Below are 26,750 nucleotides of genomic sequence, written 5' to 3' on the forward strand. Positions count from 1 at the left end.
AAAGCAGCAGCACTTACTGTTAATCTGTCGGTTGAATCTGCCTCCTCTCCTTGTTTAATAATCCTTAATGGACATTATCCTGTATCTTGGTGTCAGTGTGCGTTTCTGTCTTGGGAGGGAAAGCTGCTTTGGTGGGGGAGTTACACTTGTGCCCGTGCTCACTAACTAACAAAACATTTGCCCGTGACACGCTCGCTACTATTATCTAACATGCTAATTAAGCAAAATAAACAGAGATTAAATTAAAACCAGGCAAGTGCTTATTCTTCCTTAAGATTTAGTTTGGGATCAGAAACGCCACTGCCGGGAGAGGGAAGCGGAGTTGCAAGTACGTCCGTGCACAAACAACGAAAGGCCGAATTATTTTTTAAATCTCCCACCCGTAACTGGCGATGTAAATGTCACTTCAGCGAGCGAATCAAGGTCAGTCACCGCTGCCCCCGCACCCCAGGCCGCCTCGCGTTTCTCCCCTCTCCCCGTCGCGGCGCGTTCCGGCGGAGCTGGGAGGGGCGGGCGGGGCCGTGTTGCCGAGCCCCCGCGGCCCTCCCGGCCCGGGACGCCCGGCGCTTCCCGGCGTGACGCCCGGCCACCGGCGCGGGGTCACACCGCGCACGACCAGGGGCCGGCCGGGCGCACCGGAGCCCCCTCCCGCCCCCGCGGCGCGGCCCAGGGCGGCGGCACGGCCGAGTCGGTCCGGGCCGCTGGGGTCAGGCCGCTCGGGGGACCCGGCGAGCGGCGGCCGGCGTGGCCTGCGGCGGGGGTGAAGTTCCGCGAAGTTCGGCCCGGCGGGGCGGGGCGGAGCCGGCAGGGCCCCCGCCGCACGGCGCGGCAGCTCCCGCCCCTTCCCCGGGGGAGCGCGGGCCGGGCCGCGGCCGCCACCTCCCCCGGCAGGGGCGGGCAGGGGGAGGAGCGCGCCGGGCCGGGCCGGGCGGCGCCGGAGGGGCTAGGGGGAGCTGCTGCACCTGATACACCGGGGCGGGAGCGCGGCGAGGGAGGGAGCGGCGCTGCCCGCTGCCGGCGAGAGCCTCTCCCCGCCGTTAGTCAGCGCTGGTCGCGCTGCTTCTGCCTCTTGCCGCCCCTTCTGCGCGGAGCTGGGCTCTCGCTCCCGTTCCCCTCGGGGCCGGCTGCAGCGCGTCCTCTTCCTCCTCCGCTTTTCCCCTCGGGCCCCATGGCTTCGGCCGGCAGCGGCATGGAGGAGGTGCGCGTCTCGGTGCTGACCCCGCTGAAGCTCGTGGGGCTGGTGTGCATCTTTCTGGCGCTGTGCCTGGACCTGGGAGCCGTGCTGAGCCCCGCCTGGGTGACGGCGGACCACCAGTACTACCTGTCCCTCTGGGAGTCCTGCCGCAAGCCCGGCAACTTGGACAGCTGGCTCTGCGAGTCGACGCTGCACAGCGGTGAGACACGGCTGCCCCGGGGCCTGCCCCGGCACCCCCAACCCCCCAGCTCCGCTCCCCTCCGCCGGCGGCACCCCCGCCGCGCAGCCGCCCCCAGCCTGGTCCCTGCCCCGTCCCTCCTTCGTCCCTTCCTGCCGTGTCCCCCACCTCGGCCTCCTCCCGCTCCCCGGCTGCCCCCCGGGCACCGAGGCAGACCCCCGCCCCGCGCCCCGGCTGCCCTGCCAGCACCCCCCGAGCCACCTCTCCTTCGCCCTTGTCTCCTCCGGAGCGGTGCCCTGGGCCCTGCCCCGCCGCCCCCCGCTGCCCCTCCGCGCTCCCCGCCTCGCCCGCTGCCGCCCCGGCTCCCGGCTCCGGCCGCCGCCGCGGGAGTCTCCGGCACCTTTGTCCTCCCGCCCTCCGCACCCCTCGCCTTCCCCAGCCGCGGCGTCCCTCCCCATCTTCCTCCTCCTCCTCCTCCTCCTCCTCCCTGTCTCCCCGGGCCCGGTGGTTGCCCCCCGCGCTGCGCGGCCCCGGCCCCGCATCCCCCCGCCTGGCGGCTCGGGGCGAGGGCGGCGGCGGCCCCTGTGCCCAGGGCGTGCTGGAGGGGGCAGCCCGCGCGCGGCGCGTCCCTCCGCCTGCCGGGTGGTCGGGGGTGCAGCGCAGACGCGAGGTGGGCTTCTGCGAGCGAGAGGGGGGACTGATTTTCTGTCTGCCTTTGTGTTTCCACGAGAGATCCCGAGTTCGGACTAGTTTTGATTATTTTTCTGTGCGGCAGCTATTCTCATACAGTGAAAAGCTGTTGGGAATCAAGTGTCTTCCAATTCCACCCCCCGAAGCCACTAGTCTGGGAAAGTTGGGGCTGCCTAAACCAAAACCGATTGCTGTTTTGTCCCGAGTGAGGATGCCTGGGCTCTGGCTCTCCATCCCCCTGGCTGTGCTTGTGTGTGTGTCTTTCCTCTAGCAGGTGCCGATCTTCCCATCGGCTTTCATACTCCTTCGCCTTCTTGCCACACTCCCTGTTTTGATTTCTGATGCTCATTCATTCTTCCGCTTTCTAGGTCTTTGGTCACAGATTTTTAAAATATTTTTTTTAATGCCATTTCACTGTTGCTTGGAGTATTTAAAAACCAGGTTGTGAATGATATAAACAAGCTGCCTGTTGAATATTTTTCAATAAATTGCTTTTTTAGAACCATAATTGTTTTGGTTTTCATGGGTTATTTACTTTATGCCTAATAGCAACTTCTGGAGTCCCAATAGAAACACTGACAAATGAAGCCAGCCTCTTCCCACACCCCCAGCCCATTTTTATCTGCATCCCTGTCCTCCTGACACACACACTTGCATTGCTAAACCATCCATTTGGATCGCTGTGCTCTCCGGTTGGGTAAATCCAGGTACAAGACAAGATAAATCAAGGTAAATCCAAGGACAAGGTATTTTTTTTTAACGAGGTAAATCCAGGCACAATATGTTTGTTTTGAAAAAGAAGGGAAGGCAAGGGGCTGACTGTGTATTCTAGGTGCTTTCCTTTTTCCTTGCTTCTCAGAAATCCTTGTATAGGTTCTGGGAAACAACTAGTCGCTGCTTCAGTAGAAATTGCACAGGTTCCTTTGCTGCTGTGACTATTTATTTTTTTTCTTGTCATTGTGTGGAGTAATATTTGCAGGTTGTTTGGGGGTTTGTTTTAAATCATGTAATGCCAAAACAAATTGTAAAGAAATGTCAGTTTCAATCAGTTACCAGGGTATCTACACAAACTTTGGAGAGCTTTCTTTTCCTTCCCCAGTATAAATGGAAATTTATGTAGGAATGTCAGCTTCTAAGTGTCTCCTTAGCAACGTGAATCCTTTGCCCCTTCTCCCTGTCTCCTGAAATAGTATCCCCTTGATTGCAGAAAGACTTTTCAGATGGCTTGAATGAGAACCTGCTTCAAGTCCCCTCCCACCTCCATGCATGATTTATTGGACTCCCCCCTCAATCCATCTCCCCAGCACGCATGCATGTATACACACACACACGCACACACAAGTGCGTTAAAGAAAAGTAGGACAGCTTATGGAACAGCATAAAAGGACACTCATCTCTCTCATCGCTTTATTGGTCACCTGTCTGTTTATGGGAAGGTGGAAGATGAATAGGTGAGGATGGATAGGAATGAAATGTAGTTTTGTTGGATGCTGCATGTTGAAAACTTGGCCTCTCCTCGTGCTTTCTTTTATCCTGTGCAAGAATTCCTGTCTGTCCAGTTTTATTCAGGTTCCTTGAATTAGCTTTACTCATTTTCCCCACATACTTTCCAGTCTAGTGGAGCCAGGTTTCACAAGCTACTGGGAAGAAGTAAACGATCATTTTACTTGAGGTGACTGGAATAAACCCTTCACTTACCTTGTGTTTGGCACAATGCTGCACACTGAGGAGACCTGAAATACGAGAAACTGTACTGTTCTGCCTTTGCCTTCTGCTAGTGTGTTACAATTTCCATTAAAGTCAATAGGAAGGCTACCAGTAAGTTCGCCAAGCTGGATTGGGCTCTATTTGAGACCATTTTGTGTGCTTGCCTTAATATTTCAAGTGCACTTTCCTCCCGCACTGAGAATCTAGCAAGTGGTATATTTTGGAGACAGTGGAGAGCTCCCACAGGGAAAGCTCTTTTAGCTTGATACCGGTGCAAGCAGCTTTGTAGCTGGCTAGCTGTGAAAAGCACTAGTACACACAGGAAAAAGGCATCTTCATCCATGGTTTTAAGAGATTTACTTCATCATCCCTTGAAGGAGAGCACCTCAAGTGGCACCATCAAGGGCAATCTCATGCTAGAAGCTGTTAAAGCATATTTGAGGTTTAATTAAAAACCTTTGTTGTAATTAGATGTAGGACCCCTCACTGCTATCAAAAGGGCAACTTAGTAGTGGAGAGCAGAAGGAAATGTACAGAGCATGATTACATTGGCTGTTATAGCAGGAAATAATACCTCAGTTTTCACCAAGTGTTGCTGTTGCTTGGAGTATGTGTGCTTGCATTCATTCACTCACTGCTTTGAGGGCTTTTTCTTAATAGCTTGCAAGCAATCCTTTGCTCTCAAACGGCTTTTAAAGTTGTGTAAGTAATTCACAATATCCATGCTTCAAGTACGTAAAATAGTGAGTCAAATTAATTTTTTGACATCTGAAGATTATAAAATATCTTAATTTGCTTTTCTTCTTTTTGAGTCTTTAGGGTCTATGTAAATCATCGGTTCAGTTTTGCCCCCCTGTAATTGCAGGAGCTAGAAAGGTATTGTTGCATATACCTCATCTCCCCTTCTAAAATTCTCAGTAACAGCAACTTCAGGAGCTGAAAAACTAACACAGTTGCCAGTATGGAAAGCTTCATGATAAAATCTTGAGATCCAGCAATGCTGCTTTACAGTTTTAGCAGCTATCTGGGCATAAAATTATTTTCTATGATCAAAGCTTTACTTGGCTAATGCACAAGTCATCTTTAAGTCAGCTGTATTTTACTCATGTGCTAAACTAAAATGAAAAAACTTAGGGGGTTGAGAGTGTTCCTTTGCTGTCTTTAAAAAAATATTTGGTTTTATACTTCATTTGAAGTGGATTATGTCTAACTTTTGATGGTTCATTTACAGATTTATCAGGAGTTAAGAATTAGGTATGAGTATTTATTTCTATCACAGCATCTGCCTAAAACTAGATGCATCTTATGTACAACTGCCTGGTTGTCTGTACCTGTACAGGTAGTTGTTTTCTTCCCACAGAATTAATAACAGTAAATTTGAATTCCTGCAATGGACCTCAGCCATTCTAGTTCTTTAAATCAAAAATACAAAAATATGATGTGGAAGACATAAATGGTCCCATCAAATCTGATCTGCAGGTAAACGTGTATTTTGGCTTCAATATGTATATGCTATTCATAGAAAACAATGGCTGCTTTGCAACATTTCAGTATATTGTGAAAACAGTGTATATAAAAATACATTTGAATGGTTTCATACCAATTAAATGTATTTATTCTGGTGAACAGGGATATATGTCTTTCTTACTTAACAACATGTATATTTATTTATGTAATGTTGAGTTCTCTTTAAGAATTTTTGATGAATGTTTGAAAGACAAAACATTCTCAGGGAAATAAGTGCAACAGGTTCTCTGTATTTGTTTAAACATAGTGGTGAACAAACCATAAAGAAAGCTTTAACTTACAACATAGTGCAGTAATACAACTTGAGTCTAGTTTTGTGCTTATGATCCTGTTCTAATTTGTAAAGCATCAGAGACTGCTCACTCAATAGCACTTGAAGGGGTTTAACCTTTAATTATACATTAGATGCAGATATCTGAATTGACATGGTTCAGTAGTCTTGGGTGGTTTCTGCTTGTTTTGAATATAAGGAATTGTTCCAAGGGGAAATTGCTAGCTCAAAAGCAGCTTCCTCATTAGAAGATCTGGATCATTGCTCAGAGTTGATGTTGACACATATTTGTAAAAAGCTCAGGGAGGCTGTTAAGTTTGCTGTAAAATAACATAAGAACGAATGCAATTTTACTAAATCTAAAGAAAGTGGCTTATGCAATGGAAGGAGGAATTAATAAAACATTCCTTCTGGTTTTGAAAACTGTAGTCTGTCATTTTGCATATTACTCTATTTAATAGTAATCCCCAACACTTTATCGAAAGGTGGATTTACAATCAAAAGCAATAGTACTTCAGACTCTGCATCTTAAGAACCTGAGCAAGCTGAGCTAACTTTGAAGTTGAGTTTGACTTGGAGATTGGCCCTGCTTTCCATGGGGAGATGGACTAGATGACCTCCAGAGGTCTTTCCCAACCTAAATTATTCTGTGATTCTATGATGACTGATACTCTGTTTATGCCTGATGTCTACCTGGTTCCTTCAGTGTGTTCAAATTGCCTTGAATTTGTGAACTACCCCTTATGGTAGCCCCAGATAGAATATTTTAAGGTATTCGCCATCTTTTACAAATGGAACCAGTTATTTTAGTCTCAGACTTCCCAAGGCCATGCTCTGTGGGAGCAGTAGATCTAAGGCTCCTTCCTGTTTAGGTAGCCTGGACCTTTTAGTATGACGGAGGCTACCATTTTAGACACTCTTCTCCAAGCAGCTAAGAGACATGGTTACAGCACATTTGTGTGTAATACCTGAAAGTGTGTGTGAGTTTATCTGATTAGGTCAAGAGCACCACACGCCTTATCAAAAAAAAACCCAAAAAAACCAAAACCCAACAACAAAACAACAGGCTAGACTTTTAGCCATAATGGGTTATTGCTACTGCTGTTGTTCATTGCAATTTTTAAATCAGTTATGTATCCTGTTGCCTCAAGTTTTGTTTATTAAATAAAGAAGTCTTGCACCAGTAAGTTAAAAGATGTTGCTTGGGTTAGGGATAATATATGTAGCTTAAATATTTGATGAGATTTTATATTTAGAATCACATAGAGGGTAACCTTGCCTCTGTTACTGATCCGTGGCCAAAGATGACCACGTAAGATTCAAGGTAACAAGCAGGAGGTGGGGTGAAGTCTGTCCAGCTGTATTGCTTTGTATGTTTTTACTTGTTTCAGTTCTATAATATAAAGGCTATCATTTTGATGGGAAGTGCTCCTGGAACTATTTTAAATGCTAATTGTTTTTCTCAAGGAACAATGGAATGAGTTTTGAAAATTGGAAAAGATTGCCAGTGTGCTTGAAGAACATCAGTAACTGTGGGAAATAATTACATTCCTGTTCCAATGTGAAGTTTACTTATTCCTTCTTCAGACTACTAAAATGTAGTAGTATATATAGAAGAGGCCAGAAAAGGTGAGCTTTTCTTGAAAAGCGTGTGTAACACATCTCCCACACTTTGCTCCTAATGACATAATTCTAAGATTTCCAGGGTTTTGTGAGGTTCTTAGAGTTGTGGGTGTGTGTGTTTTGTGTTTGGTTTTTTTTTTTTTGTTGTTGTTGTTGTTGTTGTTGAATGAATGAATATCCAATAATTAAATGCCATAGTAGTGAGCTAATCTCAGAAGAATGCTGTGTATTCAATGGAAGAAATGCCTGAGTACATGCTGTACTATTCTGTGAATGAATTATAGATTACATGATTTTCTGTAATGCTGTGCTTGTCTTGAAGTCCTCTGTTGGCAAAAGTGATGTGCAATGCATGTTGCCTTTAAATAATAAAATAAAGATCTACATAATGGTACCACTTAACTCTTTTATTTGAAGTCACACTGCATTTAAAGGATTTTACTCTGTGATTTTAGAAATAAAGGCAGGCCATGGCTCAGAGAGCAGCTGTCTTTTCCAACCTAAATGATTTTGTGATTCTGTACACCTCCCCCCCCCCCCCCCCCCCCCCCCCCCCAAAGTGTATGTGTTTTGTATAAATAGGGAGTGTAAGCTTTAATCTTCAGGAGACATGTGTCAATGGGCAGATGAGCAAGCACCTGCTATGTTTCAAGTTGCTTATACATTTGTAACCCCCTCAGGCTTTAGGCCGTCTAGTTGTCTTGCAAAATCAGTTGTCTTTGCACAACAGCAGAGTTGCTTACCATATTTTTATTGCTTTTGTTGTTCAGTGTGATCTCCTGTAGGGAGGGGAGATAAAACTTGCAGTGGTATGGAAGCGCACAGAAAGTTTGAGTCTAGCAGTCTCAGGGCTGCACATGGTCTGATGAACAGAGCAGCTGAAATGGAGACATCAGGCAGATTAACGCAGTCTGTATTTTATGCAAAAGTGCTGTAGAGACCATCCTGGCAAATTGAGACCATTTCTGTCTTGTGTGCTGCTCACTTCTCTGGGGACCAGTCAGTCTCCTGCATGCTCAGTGGCACCTTCGGGTGGAAGGCAGGGGAGCTCTGCTTGTCATTGAAAAGTGAGCGGAGTCTGCACAATAGCTGCCTAATTATTCCACTGCGTCCTTCCTGGGCTGTGGTGGTGGTGGAACACCTACTGCCTGGAGCATCCTGCCAGCAGGATGTTACCTTGCCTGGAATGGAGCTGGCCTCTTTCCCTCTGATCATGGTTATCTTGCTGTGGAGAAAAGGAAGTCCATAGGAGGAGCCTAGGTGAGAGGGATGCAACTCTGTAAGTGACTGTTAAGAATGTTTTCCCTCAAAGGTGAGAAAGCCCTGAATCTGGGCTGCCTTAAAGTAACGCTCAGCGTTTTTGTTTGTCAGTGGAAAGGTGCATAAACAGCACGAGAAGGCTGGAAGGGACCGGTTAGGTAAGAGGCACTTCAAAGCAAGACTTGGATTTGGATTTGGATTCCCTTGTACCTGTTTGTTCACAGACCTCACAGATCTCCTGCTTGTCTCTTCCCATTACAGGTTTAGCAAATGGAGGAGGAGAGCGGTTTCAGTCTACCCTTGTGGTTAAGAGATTCTTCTGGGAAATGGGAGCAGAGGTTCGAGGCTGGAGCTGGGAAGCAAAGATGTTGCAGTTCCTGAGGAGCCCTCTGGCCCCTGGTATACTGCAGCTAAGGCGGCAACCTGCCTTTCCTCCTTCATTAGTCAGCTGCCATCATTACCATTAGCGTTCTGCTTCTCAGCAAGGCACAGGCGTACCTGGGTTTGCCTCAGTTAGCTGGGGTTTTTTGCACACATCCCTGTGCTCATTCTCTTTTCTTTGACTGGCTCTAAATGACTCTCCACTCAGCGCGTCAGGAACACTAAATCATCCTGTGTCTGGTACAGTAAATAGAAAGTGACTGATGCCTTATGTGGAGCAGGGGCTCCTTAGGGATGCATTCAGAGATTTTGGCACCCAGTATAAAATGCTCAAAATTCTGTGTGGGTGTTGTCCAAATCCTGGGGAATTAGAGGTATGGGAATGCCTCACTCTTAAGCCTACCTGTGTTGTGCAAGATTTGGTTTATCAAGGGCTTTGTCCCACGTGCTGTTTTGTGTGGATGAAGACCAGTTTCTTAGGGAAAGCTCAATACGTAAATCTGTTGAAGAAGCAGCAGAAAATAGTTTTGTCTCTACCACAAACAGCTTCTTTTTAACATACTTGTGATGTCACATAGTAATTGCATGTGTTCAAATTCATGGCTTTCAGAAGAAAGCCTTGGCGTAGAGTGTTTGAATTATGTCTTAAGGAAATTATGCATTCAGCCACAACTGTCTGGTTCCCAGAGCTTAGGTAATGCTTTTTAAGTGTCGTAAGTGACTTGAGGATCCACGTGCACAAGTAATATTCATACTTCAGAAAAATCTTTTTCTCAATCCGTAAAAATAAAAAGAAAATGTAAAAGCCAGAGTATGTCTGTGCAGCAGCCAGCAGTAATAAGCATATATGCAAACTGACAATGACCAGAAAATGTTTGTTCATTGCAATTTTTGTACGAGACTCCAGTGTGGAAAGCTGTGGCTAGAGCAACTTACTGGAGGTTTGGTATAGGTCTTGCTAGGAAGAGCTTCTCTGCAGTTTGCAGAAGTGTATGCTACAGAGTCTCAGATTTGTGGTGCTGACTGTACAAGAACAGAGGAGTATGGACTGAGTAACTTATGGACACTGGGTTTCCCAGCTTTAGCCAATATTCCCTTCATCTGAGCAGCTCCTTAAACCCCATCTTTAAGGCTCAGGTGAGGTTCCAAAGCACTGACTTCTCCATGGAATAATCTTATGTGAGAATCTAATGGACACTGCACTACTAATTTCACCTCTGTATTTTCCCTGAATTCAGTGGAGCTTGGCCTTCCACAGACACCTGTGAATCTGAGCGTGCTGAAGAAAGAGGAAATCTTACTGATTGTGTGACAAATGCACTTCTAGAAACTAGATTCTACCTTCATGTTTTTATATAGTCACTATGCTTTTTTGTGGGCTATCTGATGGCTAAGTTGATGAGTGTTTATAAACTTTAAAATGGTTTTGAATATGAATCAATTAGGAATATCTGTAGCCATCTTAGTTGATTGTTATGACATTCACTGGGTTATATTTAATTTCTTATGTGTGGGTGCCTCAACTTTTTATGCTTTACTTGACATGTTCTTTCAAATTCATTATTCTCGAATTTAAATGCTATATTACAATTTCTAAGGATATTGGCTGAGAGCAGGTACGTGGTAAGTGGAAGCTTTGCAATGAATCAGAAGAACTTAACTAAGAGGGTTGTGTTTTCTTGCCAAGGTTCTGTTTAATGCTAGAAGGTGGCTAGAATTACCTTCATCATGTAACACTGCATGCCTTTTCTTACTTCAGCCTCTGTGGGAAGAGGACTCTGTAGAGGACCATTGTATGAAAGAAAGGAATACTTGATTGTTTCTTAAGAGATTAATTCAGTTCACTTGCATTATCTGAAAGAGCCCTACACACAAATGTTTCACATATTCCACAGTATGTTTTTATGTCCATCGCTTGTTTTGCTGTAGAATACCGTGTAGATAAAATATTTATTTTGGGGGGAACTTGCTGAAAACATGAAATCTATGACAGCGCTTGCCTTTTGTGTTACTTATTCTCATGTTAAAAAATTACCTAGTTTTTAAACATTTCAGAACTGTGAGATGTTTTCTCCTTTTATGGCTTTTCCTGATTTTATTTTGCCCAAGAAATAGAGCAGATAGCTATTCTTAATTAAAAATGAATATACCACTTAAAGCCCCAGGTCATTTCATTTGGGGGGAAGAAGGGAGGAGAGTCACACATTTCAGTGTGCAATTAACACATTGTGCTTCTGTTATCATTAAAGAACAGGCTGAATTTCCAAAGGGCAATGAGATCAAGCTATCCTTAAAAAAAGACACTGACTTATGTATGAAGAATTAGCTGAAAAGAAACATTATCATCATGGTTTGGGGGGTTGTTTGCTTTTTTTTGTTGTTGTTGTTTTGTTGGGTTTTTTTAACTGAAGATGGTAATTTTAATAAATTTTACACCAAATATGTGTTGAGTACCTACGTTCGTATTTATATAATTTCCACATATTGCAATCCACATTCCTAAACTAATAGGCAGATTGTTATAATAAAAACTAAGCAAACACTATCATCACTGTCAGAACTGCAGTATATATTTCCCATGCTTATAGACATTGTCATGCTTCTTGTGCAATGCAAAAACATGTTTGGATTTTCAGACCTAAAACCAGTGTACATTAAGTGAGGCTTCTTTTAAGAAATCTGCCTCAAGTTACTTAATGATTGTCAAAAATATGTTAATTCTAGTTGTTTGGAAGGGATAGGTGGCATTTTCAGTGTAATTCTTAATATATTGCTAATATGGGGGAACACTGAAAAAATCTAAAGTTATGCTTTCTGTTGAGTCTACAGTTATAAACCAACAAAACAACTTAAATTGGGCATGACTGTGAGATCACAGTGCTTTTTAAAATCTAAAAATGTATTAAGATTTGCGGGAGTGCAATTTTACTAGTTCCGAACTTTTTCTTAGGTAGTAGATATGTAATATAAATAAACTGTAGCAATGTGCAGTGAAAAATACTGATGTGCATTCTTGAAGTGTAACCAAATTGTGTTTTAAATCCAGGAAACTAATAATCATCGTCTATAAGGTCCTGTTTTGCTCATGTTTATGCATGTTTCTATCTCTGTGAGAACAAGCAGTCTCACTGTACTGCTGAGGCTCCTGAACTCAGTATAGTAACTTATTTGCAAGATTTCTGCGTGCCTAGAAATGGTGCAAGCATATTTTGGATGCTCTAAAGTAGGCTTTTGATGTTTGTGTTCTGTGTACCAGTAACACTATGTAACAATCTGCTGTTCCCATTTTGATGTGGTGTGTTATAAATCACTCCTGGGTAGTCTGAGGAGCGCTACAGATTTTTGTTGTAGAAATCTGCCTTTGCTGTATGTGGTTACATTGTTGTAGCTATCTAACTTACAGGGTGTTCTTTCTTCAGAGGTAGTGATTCAATCTTTGGATGTTTCTTTTTCTTTCGTATAAAGTCCAGTGGCCTGGATTTTTTTCTTAAAAAATAATTGTTCTTAAGTAGAAGGCCAATGCAGAAGATTTTACTTTCTTAATCCAACATAAGCTTCATTTTGTCACCAGACTTGCAAGTTAAGGTTTTTCTGAGATGACAAGATTTAGACACGTAATTTCCATGGTAGTCAATATAGGAAAATTCAGTCCAGTATTCTTTGTGCACTCATGTCTGACCTTCGTGATTTTCTTTAACCAGAATCCCTCTCAGCTGCAGCTTGAGGCAAAGTCTGGTAGCATTGTATGCTCCTGGGAGTGGAGGCTGGAGCTAAAATAGAGGCAGTTCCAGACGTTGTGGCCCAGAGCACAACATTCAATACCCAATTCTCAGCTAGTAGTGAGCAGCATTAAGGGTCTCAGTTTTGTCCTGCTGTCAGCATCACAGAGTAGGTTCTTTTACTCAGGAAATCAATTTTGTTTAACTAAGTCAGTTGTTTTTTAGTTGGGAGTGTAGGTGTCTTCCAACATTCATTTGTCGTTTTACCTCCTACATCAGTACTATAGTAAGGGAGTTTATTTTTTAACCTTTCCAAAATGCACAGATATATCAGTCCTGGAAGTTAAACTGTATTCTAACCCTGTGTTTATGTCATTTTTGCCTTACTTACTTTCAGTTGTTTGGTGGTCTTGCCAATGTGGTTTTGGCAAGCAATAGGATACTATTTTTTTTATTTTTTTTTCCTCCATTTAGTTGCTTCTCCAGTGTTGCACACCTTTTGTTTGCATTAGACTTTGGCATCTGATCAATAAAAAGATAACATTTAATATTTTATTATTTGCAGTGGCTTTCAAAAATCTTAGTTTCTGAGATTTCCCATCTGGCACTTTGATTTATTTTGCCAATTTTTTATGGCTTTTAACTTTGGGACGATATGGATTTATGTGTCTAGTCTTTGTATCTGCGTAGTTTTCTAGTGCAAGGATTCCTTTCATGTTGTTCCAAAGTGGTTCATTCTGTTTATTTATTTCTGTATTTTATATCTGTAATGCACTCTGATATTGGAAGAATACTTTCTAAATCATCAGTACACTAACAACTTGGTGTTTCTGAAGGATCATGTCAACATTAAAAAGCACTCTTCATAACACTCCCATCCATAACTAAAATCGTATTTCCATCCCAATAATAGTAAAGCAGTGGGACACACAGCAAACTGACATTACAGATTGCGTGCTGATGGTAGGAGAATGAGAGATTGTTTCCAGCCGTGGGTTTTAGTCTAGTAAGGAAACGAGGTGAAATACCTTGGAAGGTTGAGTACTTAGTAATTAAAACATAAGTAAACAACATGTCTGGATTTCTAAAAAGAATGAAAATAAATGTGTGTACTTGCACAAACATGCCTTTTTTAGCAATGCTTTTATAGCTTCTCTATTCACTTTCTTCTTTTAATCTCCTTCATCCTTTTTCATATAGTATATGAAGGCTTTTTGGTGATAATAGCTGCCAGCCTTCCATTCCCAAACCCCACAGCTGCACTGCTGGTATCTTCAGCAGATTAGATCCCTCTTGAAACTGGATGTACTGTTTTAAAAAACATGGACTTTTGCTTTTTACAAGAAGAGAATGTGGATTTTTGTTGTTCCTATTTTAGTAACCTTGAGATCTCAAAATTTATTTTTGAAATGATTATGCTTATTTCCTTTGAACTATGAAATGCGTTTGGACATTTTATTCTGAATATCATATGAGTGCTATAGCATTCTCAAAGTGATGAGAGATGCATTGCATACATAGGTCCTTTTCCCACAAGCTGATTTTAGATAATTTTCCTTGGACTACTAAATAGTAGTACTAAACAGTAAATAGTGATCTGATTCTTTTTCTTGATGCCTGTTATTGGACAGAGAGAAGGTCTTACATACTGTTTTGCAGAGACAGGGCAAAGCCCATGCCTTTCTAAAACCTATAGAAGCTCTTCAGTTAGAACTTGTATAGACCCATGATAGCTATCAGCTTGCAAATGTTTCTTGTTTTATGTGATTTAAGACTGCAAGGATGTTTTTTATAATTGCATCCATTATGTATGAAAATAACTAGAAAATACTCTGGGTCAAATCCAGAAGTTGCTTTTGGGGGAAGAAAAGAAAAACTGGCACTTTAGGATAAAATGTTTTAAAATGGACTTCAGATTTGACTCGGTCTGCATCTACTGATCGTTACTGCCTTTATAAGGGCTTGACCTCCACCTTTTTTTTTTTTTTTTTCACTGTTGAAATTTTTTTAATGATTATTATTTCTTTGAGCATCTCCTTTTATTTTTGTTTTGCTATTCATATTACGTGGCCTTGGTAGCTCCCAAGTGACAAGTGTATATGGTGAACCTCCATGCATTTCCCTTCATATGACACCCTAATCAGCTCAAGCAGATGTCTGACTTGCACTGTCCTGTGTGAGAAAGTTACAACAGACTGGGGTTCAGCTAACGTGCACTAGCTAATCCTGACCCGGCCTCAATTTCTCATTCTAAATTGGACAAAAAATAGGGGACCAAATTATTCAGTCTTACTGGAGCCAAAATCCCAATGAGGCCAACTAAGCCTTGAAAAAGTGTGGCAGGTTGTGGCACTTTGCTCCTGAGTTGCATCTGTTGTATAAAGGTGTTTCGCTAATGAGGAGAAAAGAAACCCAAAGCACAGCTGTTTACTTGCCTGAGCCTTGGTGCAGCCTGTATGTTCCTCATATTCTGCTGTTTCTGTCAGGCCTGTGGGCTTGTTTTACTGAAATTGTATTGCTCCTTTTTTCCCCTCTCTTTTTTTCCCCCCCTAGACTGGCAGATAGCTACTCTTGCTTTGCTGTTGGGTGGTGCTGCCATTATTCTCATAGCTTTCCTGGTTGGGTTGATCTCTATCTGCGTGGGATCTCGGAGGCGGTTCTACAGACCAGTTGCAGTCATGCTCTTTGCTGCAGGTAAGCGGATTGCCAGCACCATCCCAAAAATTTCATGGGAGCAGCTTCACTTTTGTGAAGGAAGACATGCCTTGTTCTGCATACTAATTCAGAGGCATTTGGTTTACTTCTGTGTTAATTCTGGTGAAGTTTTTTAGGATACTGGTGTTCTGCATGGCGTTGATTATTTTTGCAGTCATGCTATTCTTAGTTCATAAACATTTATTTGCATTATATTTATTGTTTTGTGAAGTACATGCAGCAGGGGAAACTACAGGGGATAAATCTCAAAGTACCATTTTTAATCTGTGACTTTGTACTGCTTAATGTCCCCGGTTTTATTCTTCATGCAAAGCCATTTCTGTTATTTTAACGTTCTTTCTTTTACAATTTTAAAACAGGAAAAACAGTGCCCAAATAGGATTATGCTCAAGGTGTTTATATATGCCCCTGTGCCATGAGGAATTAATTTCATTGTGTCAGCTTGCTTACTTAGTTATTAACTTAACATGTTGTCACCATGTAGTCCCTATCTGGTTTTAAAAACATGAAAACGGAACAGCTTGTGTAAATTATCACAGAATCTTAAAGGAGACCTATGAATCTGAATTGTCCATAAGACTGATCCAGTGAGGTACATTTACAATATCAAATAATTTCCTTTTGTACATTCTGGTGTTTTGGGGCTTAGCATGTTCCCAGTTCCCCTGAGATTCACTAAGCATGGTTTTACCTCCATCCTGTCACTGGTATCTGCATTGGAGCCAGCTGCTTTAACCCCTTCTGATAGCCCATAATGAAGAGGACAATAGAACCTAGTCTTTGTGATGTATTAAAAAAAGCCACTTACAAGGATATGAAAAGAGTGCAGAATTTGCAGGGTATTCAGAAACAAGAGTAGAGCTCCGGGGAAGGCTCCTGCTGCCCTCTGCTGCTAACCTTACCTTGATTGAGCCGCAGCACTTCAAGATGCACTTTTATTTGCTCAAGAGGTATGGGTAGGTTATATTTCATTTGCTTTTAGGAAATGAATGCAACCTAGGATCAGATTTCCTGAGTGGAAATCATATCTTCTTGTTCTGTGTGTCTCGTTGCTTGCTTGGTTGAATGAATAAAGGCACTGATGCCGTTACTTTAAAATGTAGTAATATATCTGAGATTATAAAGCGTGCTGGGCAGTTAACTTTGAAGGAAATGGGATTACTGAATTTCTGTAGTGGTTTCTTATTTGGCTTTTGACTTAATTTCTCATAACATTATGTAGTAACTTAGTAATTATTCAGCCATACGCTGCCTATCTTGCCATATTGCTTATTTAGTATATAGTTAACTTTGTACTAAAAAACCCACAACTTTCCCCAAGAAAAAATTTCCCCAAGTCCTGCTGTTTTGCATAAAGCTTAATCTATTCTCTTCTGCAGAAAATTACAAAAGATTTGGGGTAGGGGGGATTTAATGCTTACTTGCATCAAAAAGGGAAATATATTGGTGCTTTAGCTCATGAGTGGTGTTCACCTCTTTCCTTTGCCTCTGTGTGTGTGTGCGCACGTGCATTTGAAATAGCCATGAACTGAAGCATATAGGAAGAAGAGAGATGATGAGGCCAAGACAGCCTGCCCCATTCTTCTTCATTATCTGGCAAATCTGAGGAGAATCCTTTTGGGATTTGATGCTGACATTGTTAGTGTCATTTCCTACAGATTTTATCGTTGATGTCAGCTATTTTTAGAGGTGAGTATGGACTGGCATATCTTGAAAGAATTATGGAAAGAATCCCCTACTGAAGAGGGGAAAGTTAAGATTGCAGCACTGGAATTTTTGCCTTGTGCAACTGCCCGTGGATTCAAACCTTCACCTGTGGATTTCACAGAAGATCTTTGAGGATAAATCCCACCATGACCTGTGAATCTGTCAACAAGAGCAAATATTCTGTATGACTCTGGTTAGGAGTCTACCAGCTGCCTCTGGAAGAAGGACACAGGATGAATTGCCCAGAGACATTTACTGATCTGTGTGGGTGTCAGGTAGAAAACATTGCTGTGTGGGAGAAAGAACAAAATGGGAAAGTAGTATCCAGGCACTTTAAAGTCCAAACAATTGGCTCTAGGCATATTTTTTTTTCTAGTTTTTATTCTTTTTATCTTTTTTTTTTCCTTGGCTTCAGGGTTCAGTTGGCAAAATCTGTAGGTGAGGAAAAAGATTGACTAAGACTAGAAGAGATAAGAAAGCAGAGACAAAAAAAAATAATTCAACCTAGCTACTGAGAATAAGCCAGCAAGTGATCAACAGATGTGAATGTGTTTAAAATGCATACTGTCGGTTCTGTATAACGGGGAGAGAAGCAGGAATACCTTAGGTGATGGAAGAATGTGGAGCCTACAGAGAGACAGTTGCAGAACACTCTTGTGTGGAGCCACCTTGGCTCATACAGCTCTTCCCAGCTGTTTGGTCTAGTGGGGTTCACTAGCTTACATGCTTGCTGGGGTATCTTCAGTGCTCATGAACCAAACTGGCCCTGAAAGCTGTATCCTCAAAGCAAAAGTTCACAAACTTGTCAATGTATGAGTCTCATGATACAGTTGGCTGATAACTGAGTGCTAACTGAGTCTTAATTTAAAGATAGACAGAGAAAGTGTATTTGCTGAAAGTCCATTAAAGAAAATTAAGAAGATAATGTAAAAGTTGTTTGCGTTCTGGGGCTATGTTTTAACAATTTTAACAATGTTTAAAAGAATAACCTGTTGAGGTTAGTAAGCTTTTTAACCCTTTTCACAGGATGCTTTTACATGTAAGCTAGGGAAACAGTGGCTAAGTGAAAGTATTACGAGAGAGAGTAAAAAAAATTATGGCAGATAATATTTGGAGAATCCTTAGAGGATGTATCTTTCTGTTCTGACAGAGTCATAGCACAGTCTGGCTGGACTGCGTCCTGAGTTCTGTGCTATTACCTATTTTCATAATGATGTGGAAGATAGAATAAAAATCTGTTTGTCAAATTTTACAGTGAAGCTAGAAAAAAAATGCAGATAATTGGAAGACAGAATTTGATTTTGAGAAATTCATGGAATAGTCTGAAAAAGTAGGACTGACTTCAGTAGGATGTAATGCAAGTTGCTACAGGGCGGTCAAAAAGAGTCACAGCATCAAAGAACTATTGATAGGAAAGCTACTCTGTAGGTCATGTAGTCCAACCTTCTTGTTGAGGCAGGACAATCGCTAACACTAGGTCAATCAGCTGCAGCTTTGCCTGGACCAGTCTTGAAGAATTCCAAGGATGAAGATTCCACAGCCTCTCAGACATGTTGTCCTGGTGCCGTACTACCCTCCTTATAATATATTTTTCTTTCCGGATGTCCAACCTGAATCTCTTAAACTGAGTTTTGTGTTATTTGCCATTATCTTACATTGCCTGGCAATATACAGAAGAGGTTGGGTTTTTTTTTTCTGTCGTCATTGCAGCTACATTTTCAGGTAACTGTAGGCTGGTTTGAAATTGGTCCTTAGTCACCTCTTCATAAGTCTAAACAAACATAGCTCCCTCATCCTCTCTTAAGGATAATTTGCTTCAGGATTCTGATTATCTTGGCAGTCCTCTGGACCCTTGTCCTTTGGTTGGTGAATCTGATTGCTACTTTGTTCTGCATGTGCTTGGAGGTGGACTTCCAAGAAGATGTACTCCAGGGACTGAGTTGAGGCTGACCAGCCTATAATTCTGTGGACTTCTAGACTTTTTAAAGATGGACACAATATTAACATTTTCCCAGTCATCTGAATATCTTCCAATCCCTGTGATTTTTCATAGATGAAAGGGGGCTCAGAATTACATTAGCCAACTCTTACATCACCCTTGGATCAATCTTGTCTGTCTCCATAGTTATGGATGCAACTCTGAGTCATCTCTGAATTGTTCCTGCACTGCTGACACCTTCCCAAACCGTGTCACTGAGAGGTCTTGGAGAAGGCATCACTTGCATCATCTGTCACTAGACTGGCTTTCCTGTCTATCATTGTATGAATATATTTGCTGAACTTCATTTTGCAACTAACGTACATGCTTGATGGTGGGCTCCAGCTGGGCTTCAGCCTTCCTGATTTTGTATCTAAGTATCAAAATAGTGCTTTTATACTCCTGTCAGTCTATCCTTGTTTCCTGCAGGTTTATGCCCCTTTCTTGCACATTCATTGAGAAACTCCCCATTTGGCCAGCTGGACCTCCTGCTGAAATTTCTGGTCTTCCTGTATAGCAGGGTGGTCTGTTCTTGAGCTAGCAATATTTTAAAAATTGTCATGGACCTCCTTTCTCTTCATGCTGCTTTCCAATTAATTGCACAGGTTGTATTAAGTACAAAAATACTTCCTAGAGAGCAGTTGCATGTGTGTTAATCTTATAAACTGCAACACCCATTCGTTATAAATGAAGTGCTTTACTCATGTGAACAATCAGGAGTGCTGGTGTAGAGAACAGAAATACAGAACTTACTAGTCAGCACCACCATTTTCAAATACAGACCAATTGGAAAGGCACACCATAAGTCTTTTTTTGATGGCAAAACTGTTATACTCAAACATTTGAACAAGATAAAAAGATGACTGTAATTATATGTTCCTAGTTTTAAAGCATTTGCTGTGATTTCTGCATGTTTAATATGGTGGGTACATATAACTGTATGTATTTCATGTAAATGGAATAAAACTAGTATTCCTGTTCCTGTGCAATCGTCTTGCAAGCATCATAGTGCTAGTCATAAAAATGGGTCTAAACCTGAAGTGAATAATCTAGTTTGAGGTAACTAGTTTGTTTTGAATAGCATTTTGAAGTGGAATATATTTTTTTAAGATTCCTTTTGCAGCCTTTTTTTTTTCTACAGGAAAGGATAAGAGCTTACACTTCCCATAAGTATGTCAACATAGCACAGAGTTAGTTCATTTAAATTCATTGGAAGCGTTTCAGTAGTTGGCAGCATGGGTCTTAACATCTTTTTGGGTCATACTGGTCATTTTTCATAACTTCACTAACTGTTGTTTCTAGGCCACACAAGTCTCTTCCCACTCTACAGGGAGAAAGAATGATAGGAGGCAAAAATAGCGGGAAGTGATGACAGTGTTATGCAGTGTGGCTGTTTCCACTGTCCAGTTGCTGCCAGCACTTTTGGAGTTTTACAGTAGTGTAGCTGGACAAGTAGTAGCAAAAGCAGGAAACCCTCACTATAAAAATATCTAAAATACCTGTTGTGGGTGTTGCTGCTTTATCAACGTGACCATTTTCAAAAATAACAACTTTTTTGTTTTATTTTGGCAAGTCTGATCTGCAGATTAAAATTCAGCATACTTCATGTGTTGGATTGAGGGAAGGTGGAGAGCTTCCTTGGTTGGCACTTGATGCGCATGCACACACAGAGCGGTTCCTGTACTGACTCAGCAGAGATGCTGCATCCCCAGTTCAGGAAGCCACTAAAAACCTTGCATGTTTCCATTCACCTTGGGAAATCCTTTTTAACTTTGAATGGTCCTAAAGATGTGTCTGAAACCTGAGCATATATTCAGGCAGTTTTGGGTATAATGATGCTCTCATTATACAGAATTGGAAGGCATAATCTTTTCCTAAGAGTAGGTGCTTCCACTGCATACCTGTCAAAATTTCTGCAGTGTTGCAGTGTTTTATGAGCTGACAGACAAAAATTATATTAAAATGGAATAACACAAAGTAACACTTCAATAACTTTAGGGTTAAAAAAATCTTGTGGATTTTGGTATCCATGTCAGAAAATCCACTATCCAAACATTTATCAGATTTGCAGTCTCAAGCAAGAGTCCAAAGACTAGTCTGTAGGCTAAAGAGGTGGGGTGGGGGTGGGGAGAAACTTCCACTGAGGGTTTGGTAAAGTGTTGTCACCAAGATTGTAATGAACATTGGAAATCATCTCCCGGTACCAGTCCCATCCAGAGGACAGGTGAGCATTAGTCACCAGGGCTAATGAAAAGTGCCAGTTTGACAACACCAAAGAGCGTGTGTGGGAAAGAAAAGGCAAAAGAAAAATTCTGAGTGTGCAAAGTGTTCAAGCAATAGGAGAATATGATTAACATTATTTTATTTTCCTGTAATTTCTCAGTGTAATTTCAGAAGGGCCTCTGTAGTCCAAAGCAGTCTTTCCTCTGTTACCCAGTGGCATTTTATATTAGTACTGGCTTTGTAAGAATTCTTATAATAAATAGTGTTTGTTCTTCTTACAGTACCTAATAAATGGTGAAAAATGACCCAGTTAATGTTAAAGAAAGTAGTTGTTACGGCATTATATTGCATACCATTGAACTTTCATCAGAGTATGTCTCAAGCCTGCAAATACTTAAGCGTGTGCTTAACTGGGTGGATTTGCCCACCTGCCTGTGATCAGGGTGCCAGGGTAGTTTGCAGAGGCAGTCGTGTGTTGAAGTCTTTAAAAACTGCTCATCTTAAATGCTGGAAAGGAGCATAGTGATAAGGCTGTCTCATGTGTTTAAGGGGTAAAAATGATGTTTTGTACGTCCCTGTGATGTTTAGTCTTTTGTGAATGCCAGAACTAGAGGCCTAGAATCATTACATCATACAGCTTGTTCTTGTCTTCAAACCAGCTTAATTTTCACCTGCTTACCTTGGAAACTGTTGTCCCAATTTGATGTTAACGCTGCTCCTGAATTTAAAGGAGAATGGCTGCTGATGAAACTGAAATCTTCTTGTGAAAATTTGGCTTCTTCATCTGTGTATTTTCCCTTTCAGGTTACTGTATGTGGGTTTTTTTTTGATGTAGCACAATAATTAACAGGTTTGCTGAATTCCACTGCAGACATGTGGATCAGGCTGCAGGAGATCTGGCTGTCTGAGAGAGTGCTGTAGAAAGTAATAATTTTTAAGTTTCTTACTGCATTGGATTTATCTGTTTTATTAGCTTTTTTTCATCATGAAGCATTTCTGACCCACCCCCTAAATTCATAATGCAAGGCAATGTTTTGCCAGTTGGAAGTTTAGTGGCTGATCAAACTTTATAGATTCCTTGGTATTCTGTGTAACAATATCATTAATTCTGATTACAGTACACAATAATTCATATGAAATATGTAATTCAGTGAGTGTCTACTGAACATAAATATGTATTGCCTACTACAATGAATTATTTCTAGGCTAAGTAAATGATTTGATTCTGAGCTATATTTCTTAATATTTGTTTGTTCTTGCTTCTTGTTCTGACTTATTTATAATAGCGATAGAACAATTGATGTTAGTTTTGTTATTATGGAAGAAATAATGACTACAAACTAAAATACAAGGGAGAGAGAGAAAAGAATTGGGAAAAGATTGCTTTCACTGTTAGTTTCATGGACATCTGAAGGATCATCATTATACCATAGGAATAACATTTGTTTATCAGCCAGGGAATATCTAAGAACTGCTGTGTTCTCTGTGAATGAAATGAAGGTGATCTTTTTTTTTTTTTTTTAAAAAAAAAAAAAAAAAAAAAGAGCAGTACTTACAAGCTAAAAATGCACCGAGAGCATTTAAAATGTGAATTTCAGTAATGTGATGTTTTCCTTGTTTTATGGAAATGAATTAAGGCTTCTTCTGACTTTTTTCTTTTTTCTTTTTTTTTTTTCAGTTGTTCTTCAGGTGTGCAGCTTAGTCCTTTATCCAATCAAGTTCATTGAAACGGTCAGCTTGAAAATATACCATGAGTTCAACTGGGGCTATGGCCTGGCTTGGGGTGCAACTATATTTTCATTTGGGGGTGCCATTCTTTATTGCCTGAACCCTAAGAACTATGAAGACTATTACTAGAATCATTTAATAAAAAGAAAAATAACAAAAGGATTACTCCATCTTTTCTAACTCACAGTTTTTTTAGAACACTTGTGGAGCACCAAACAGTCTGCTCTGTTGATAAAATAGCCTTTGCCTTTTGGGTGTGAACACTATAACCAGCTTTTACAACCATTTAAAAGAACTGCAAACACTTAAGATTGCTGATCATACATAGGCAGATGCTGCAAGCTGCTGATACATAAGCTTCATTTTTCCTGACAACAAGCAAAAGGATCTACGTGACGGCGATCATTGTGAGAAAACTAGTTGGAATGAGAATGCAATGCCAGCATCTGCTATTGCCTTCAGGGGAGCAGCTGGCATAGGGTCCATTTAGAAGTTTCCCTGTATCATAGAGGATTCAGATGTCTGATAAGCAGGCAATGGCATCTTGTATAATAGGCTGTGTTGGCCCCTCGTTACTCGCTCGAAAAAAGCTCTTAAGGAATTAGTTGTAAGTGACTGTGTTGAGGGCAGTGAATGTAACTGGTTAATGACTTGTCTAATATCTGCATTCAACAGTCTTCTGGGAGAATAATAAAAAAATTTTAAAAAGGCAAAAAACAAAAAACCAAGCCACCAGTCACGCAGGATTTCATGAATTGGTAATTAACATCACTGTGCCAGCTGTAACAGATTGTTGAAGGAAGTCCAAACCTGGAGACATGTGCTTCTGACTGTGTAGTTGGAAGTTGTCTGGGGTCTGACTATTTTGCTGGGAGGATAGAGATAAGGGGTAGCAGAAAAAAATCTTATCTGTCCATGAGGCATCTAAAATGTATGAATTGAATGAATTGCAGTTGTCCTGAGCACTCATTTAACCTCTGAACATCATCATGAAAAGAGTGCATATGGAACAAGTTCAGTTATATTTTTGAAAGGTATTTGTTAGTATAAATGAATATATATAATACAAATATAAATGCAGAGAGAGAGAGAGATGATTTGTCTTAAAATTGTAGTATGAGCTGTGATGCAGTGGTTAAAATACTAACTTTGTACACATTCTTGAAAGCATTGGATTGGTACCCCACTTTTGGTTGATGTTACAGAATAAACGTAAAATGGTTTGTCTTCTGTATGTGCCCTTGTACAGACTCTGTGTTATGGGAAATGCTTAGAAGTTCACGTCAAGTTAACGTAGAACTGGACAAAATAACTACTTGCTATTCCACGTATAGTCTAATACTTACTAAAAAAAAATCTTTTCTAAGGCTGTTGCAAAGAAACAAAATGCCTTTTTCTAAAAATCTAGTTAGGTTGTGAGTGTCTCTGATCATCAAGAATACAGCTGAGACCCCATCATGTCCATATTGAAACATTAGCACTTCAGGAGGTAATCTCTTGTTTTTAAAAGCTGAGTTTATAATGGACTGGCTGATGATTATGTACATCTAATTACTCCTTGCTTAGTACGTTTCCCACTTAAAACATCCCAAGCCTGTACTTATGCAATGAAATCCAAGATAAAGTAGGAAGAACTTTCACATGAATTTAATCGGGATCACTTTTATTTTTGTTTACAATTTGCTTATTTGGATAGTTTCAATTAATTATGAACATATTTTTATACAATTCTACTCTTTAGAAATAACTATTTTTTTTAACGGAGAAATTAAAAATATATTCTATGTGGACCTCTGCAAAAGCAGATATGCTGGGGTTGCACATCCACCTCTACACCAATGGTTTTGCTGGTTCCACGGAAAAGACTGCTGAGTTACTCAAAGTTAAGACCGCGTCTACAGTGTTAATGCTTGTGCCACAGTTTGCAGGTCACAGAGGTTCTCCAGTGACTGTGTGACCACACAGCTGCCTTTTGAGGAGGTTGTTGTGAAAGTGTTGCTGATGTATGGAGACAGTTTACAAAACTGTAGGGCTCTCTGGAGTTAAATTTTTACTAGTATGGCAAACTGTTCCGTATCAGTGGTGATTAATTAGATTAGGTGGGTAGATTCCAGGGCCAGTGGTGATTATTTAGATTAGGTGGAGCAAAATGATAGCTTGACTTGGAAGGGATTGTATGGCAATGCCTGGAGAACAAAGAGGATGAGAGGAAAAATTATGTCCACTTGTTTCACAGGTACCGCAGAGCGTTTGTAACTTTGTTGTTTGTTTAGTTGTTGCATTTTTTCCTGAGACTGTCTTAAGGTGGATATTCAGTAGATAGTTAACTCTGTATCTTTCTAAACAGCTGTGTAGTTCTGGTTTTATTTAGCAGCATGGAGAACGTGGTATTTTGGCATGGGAATTAGGTTAGCTAGAGAAGCCCACTGTGAGATGATGTCTGTACTTTTCTAGGAGGACGATGTTCTGGTGCTGATATTGTGTGGCAATTTACCTATGCTGACAAGAAGGTACAGTGCTGAACCCATATCGTATCCACTAATTTATCAAATCATTTTTCTTTATGTAGAGTTTGAGTGAACACAACTGTCAGGCCTAAGGCCTGTGCAAATTAACGGCATGCGCTCTGAAAGTCACCAGACTGTTAATATGAAAGGCATTCAGGCAAAAAAAATTTAGAGATGTGAATGCCTAAAGACAAGGTTCTTCATATTTGAGTCAGAGATCTGATTTTCAGTCTCAACACCTGCTTTTCCTTTTGAAGATAATGAAGTCTATTAGGACCCATCTCTCGGACTCCTCGGGTCCTTTGCATTTGGGCATCTAGCATATGGGTTTAGGTACCTGCCTTCAGCTTACATTGCTACTGCAGTTTCTGATTTCCCCTCCCCCCCCTTACCATTGCCAATTTTAGTAAGCAGTCTGTTTCTCAGACTAAAAGTAAATAGAACATTATGCTGTTGTTTGGGGGGTGTTTTTTGCTTTGGGGTTTTTTTTTTTTTCTAGCCACAAAAAGGATGCATACCTGTGTCTTGAGTGTATGTATGACAAATCAATCATTTTGTACGTTGTACTTGTGTCATGCCCCCATTATTTCTGTTGTTTGGCTTTATCTCACTGGGAGGATGATTCTTTCACTCAACAAATGCGTTGTTTTTCTTCCAAATATATGCGATTAAATATATATATGTATAGCAAACTTGCAAGCAGGGCTAGTTATTTGTATTTTTTAAGCTTAAAGTATACCGTCCGGTGCTGACAAGTACCTAGCACCTCTTCTGGATTTCTTGCACAACTTCGTTTAGCTTTTGTAAATTTTAAAAACAAATATAGAGAGACCTATGTGTTTGAAATATAAATGATATATATGGATTAGCATGTAACTGTATATTATTAAACATGCGATGAACTGACTGGTAAGTGAAGTCTAATCTTATGGCTAGCAATGTAATTTATTCAGACTGTATTTTTGTACAGCTCAGTGCACACTAACCTATTGCCTCTGTGTCCTCTATAATGCCTCAAACTGTGCCTAGAAATTTAATTTCTGTCTTTAAAAGAAAAAAAAAAAGACAACTAAATGCTTCATGTTGTTGATGGTATTGGGTTTTCTGACGTTTTCCTTTATTTATTTTTGAGAAGTGTATGGTAAGTTTATTAAATTAATCCATCAACATACGATTCATTTTAAATGGTCATTGTTAGCAGTGAAAGACACTTCTTTTTTTTTAATCAAAACTTATAAGTTTGCAGTTTTAATACCATTTCTGCATTCACGATTTTTGTAGCTTACATAAAGTTTTATGTGAAAAAGTAACTGAAATAAAAGAATTGTTACACTAACCAAA

The 26,750-nt window shown here is 40.9% G+C and overlaps 1 protein-coding gene across 1 annotated transcript; it reads left to right on the plus strand.

The window, feature by feature from the left end:
- Positions 1–522: 522 nt before the first annotated feature.
- Positions 523–26,750, plus strand: TMEM47 (transmembrane protein 47). The gene is made up of 3 exons (XM_005431902.3): positions 523–1,394; positions 15,105–15,245; positions 22,853–26,750. The coding sequence occupies exons 1-3, from the start codon at positions 1,169–1,171 to the stop codon at positions 23,029–23,031; spliced, it is 546 nt and encodes a 181-aa protein (XP_005431959.1). The 5' UTR covers positions 523–1,168; the 3' UTR covers positions 23,032–26,750.

The sequence above is a fragment of the Falco cherrug genome, chromosome 2, assembly GCF_023634085.1.
Source record: "Falco cherrug isolate bFalChe1 chromosome 2, bFalChe1.pri, whole genome shotgun sequence".
NCBI classification, from domain to species: domain Eukaryota; kingdom Metazoa; phylum Chordata; class Aves; order Falconiformes; family Falconidae; genus Falco; species Falco cherrug.

Excerpts from the sequence above, each read along its gene's own strand:
- TMEM47 (XM_005431902.3), top strand. The coding sequence starts at position 1,169 with ATGGCTTCGGCCGGCAGCGGCATGGAGGAGGTGCGCGTCTCGGTGCTG. Across the intron at positions 1,395-15,104 it reads CGAGTCGACGCTGCACAGCG|ACTGGCAGATAGCTACTCTT; the intron begins GTGAGACACGGC and ends TTCCCCCCCTAG. Across the intron at positions 15,246-22,852 it reads AGTCATGCTCTTTGCTGCAG|TTGTTCTTCAGGTGTGCAGC; the intron begins GTAAGCGGATTG and ends TTTTTTTTTCAG.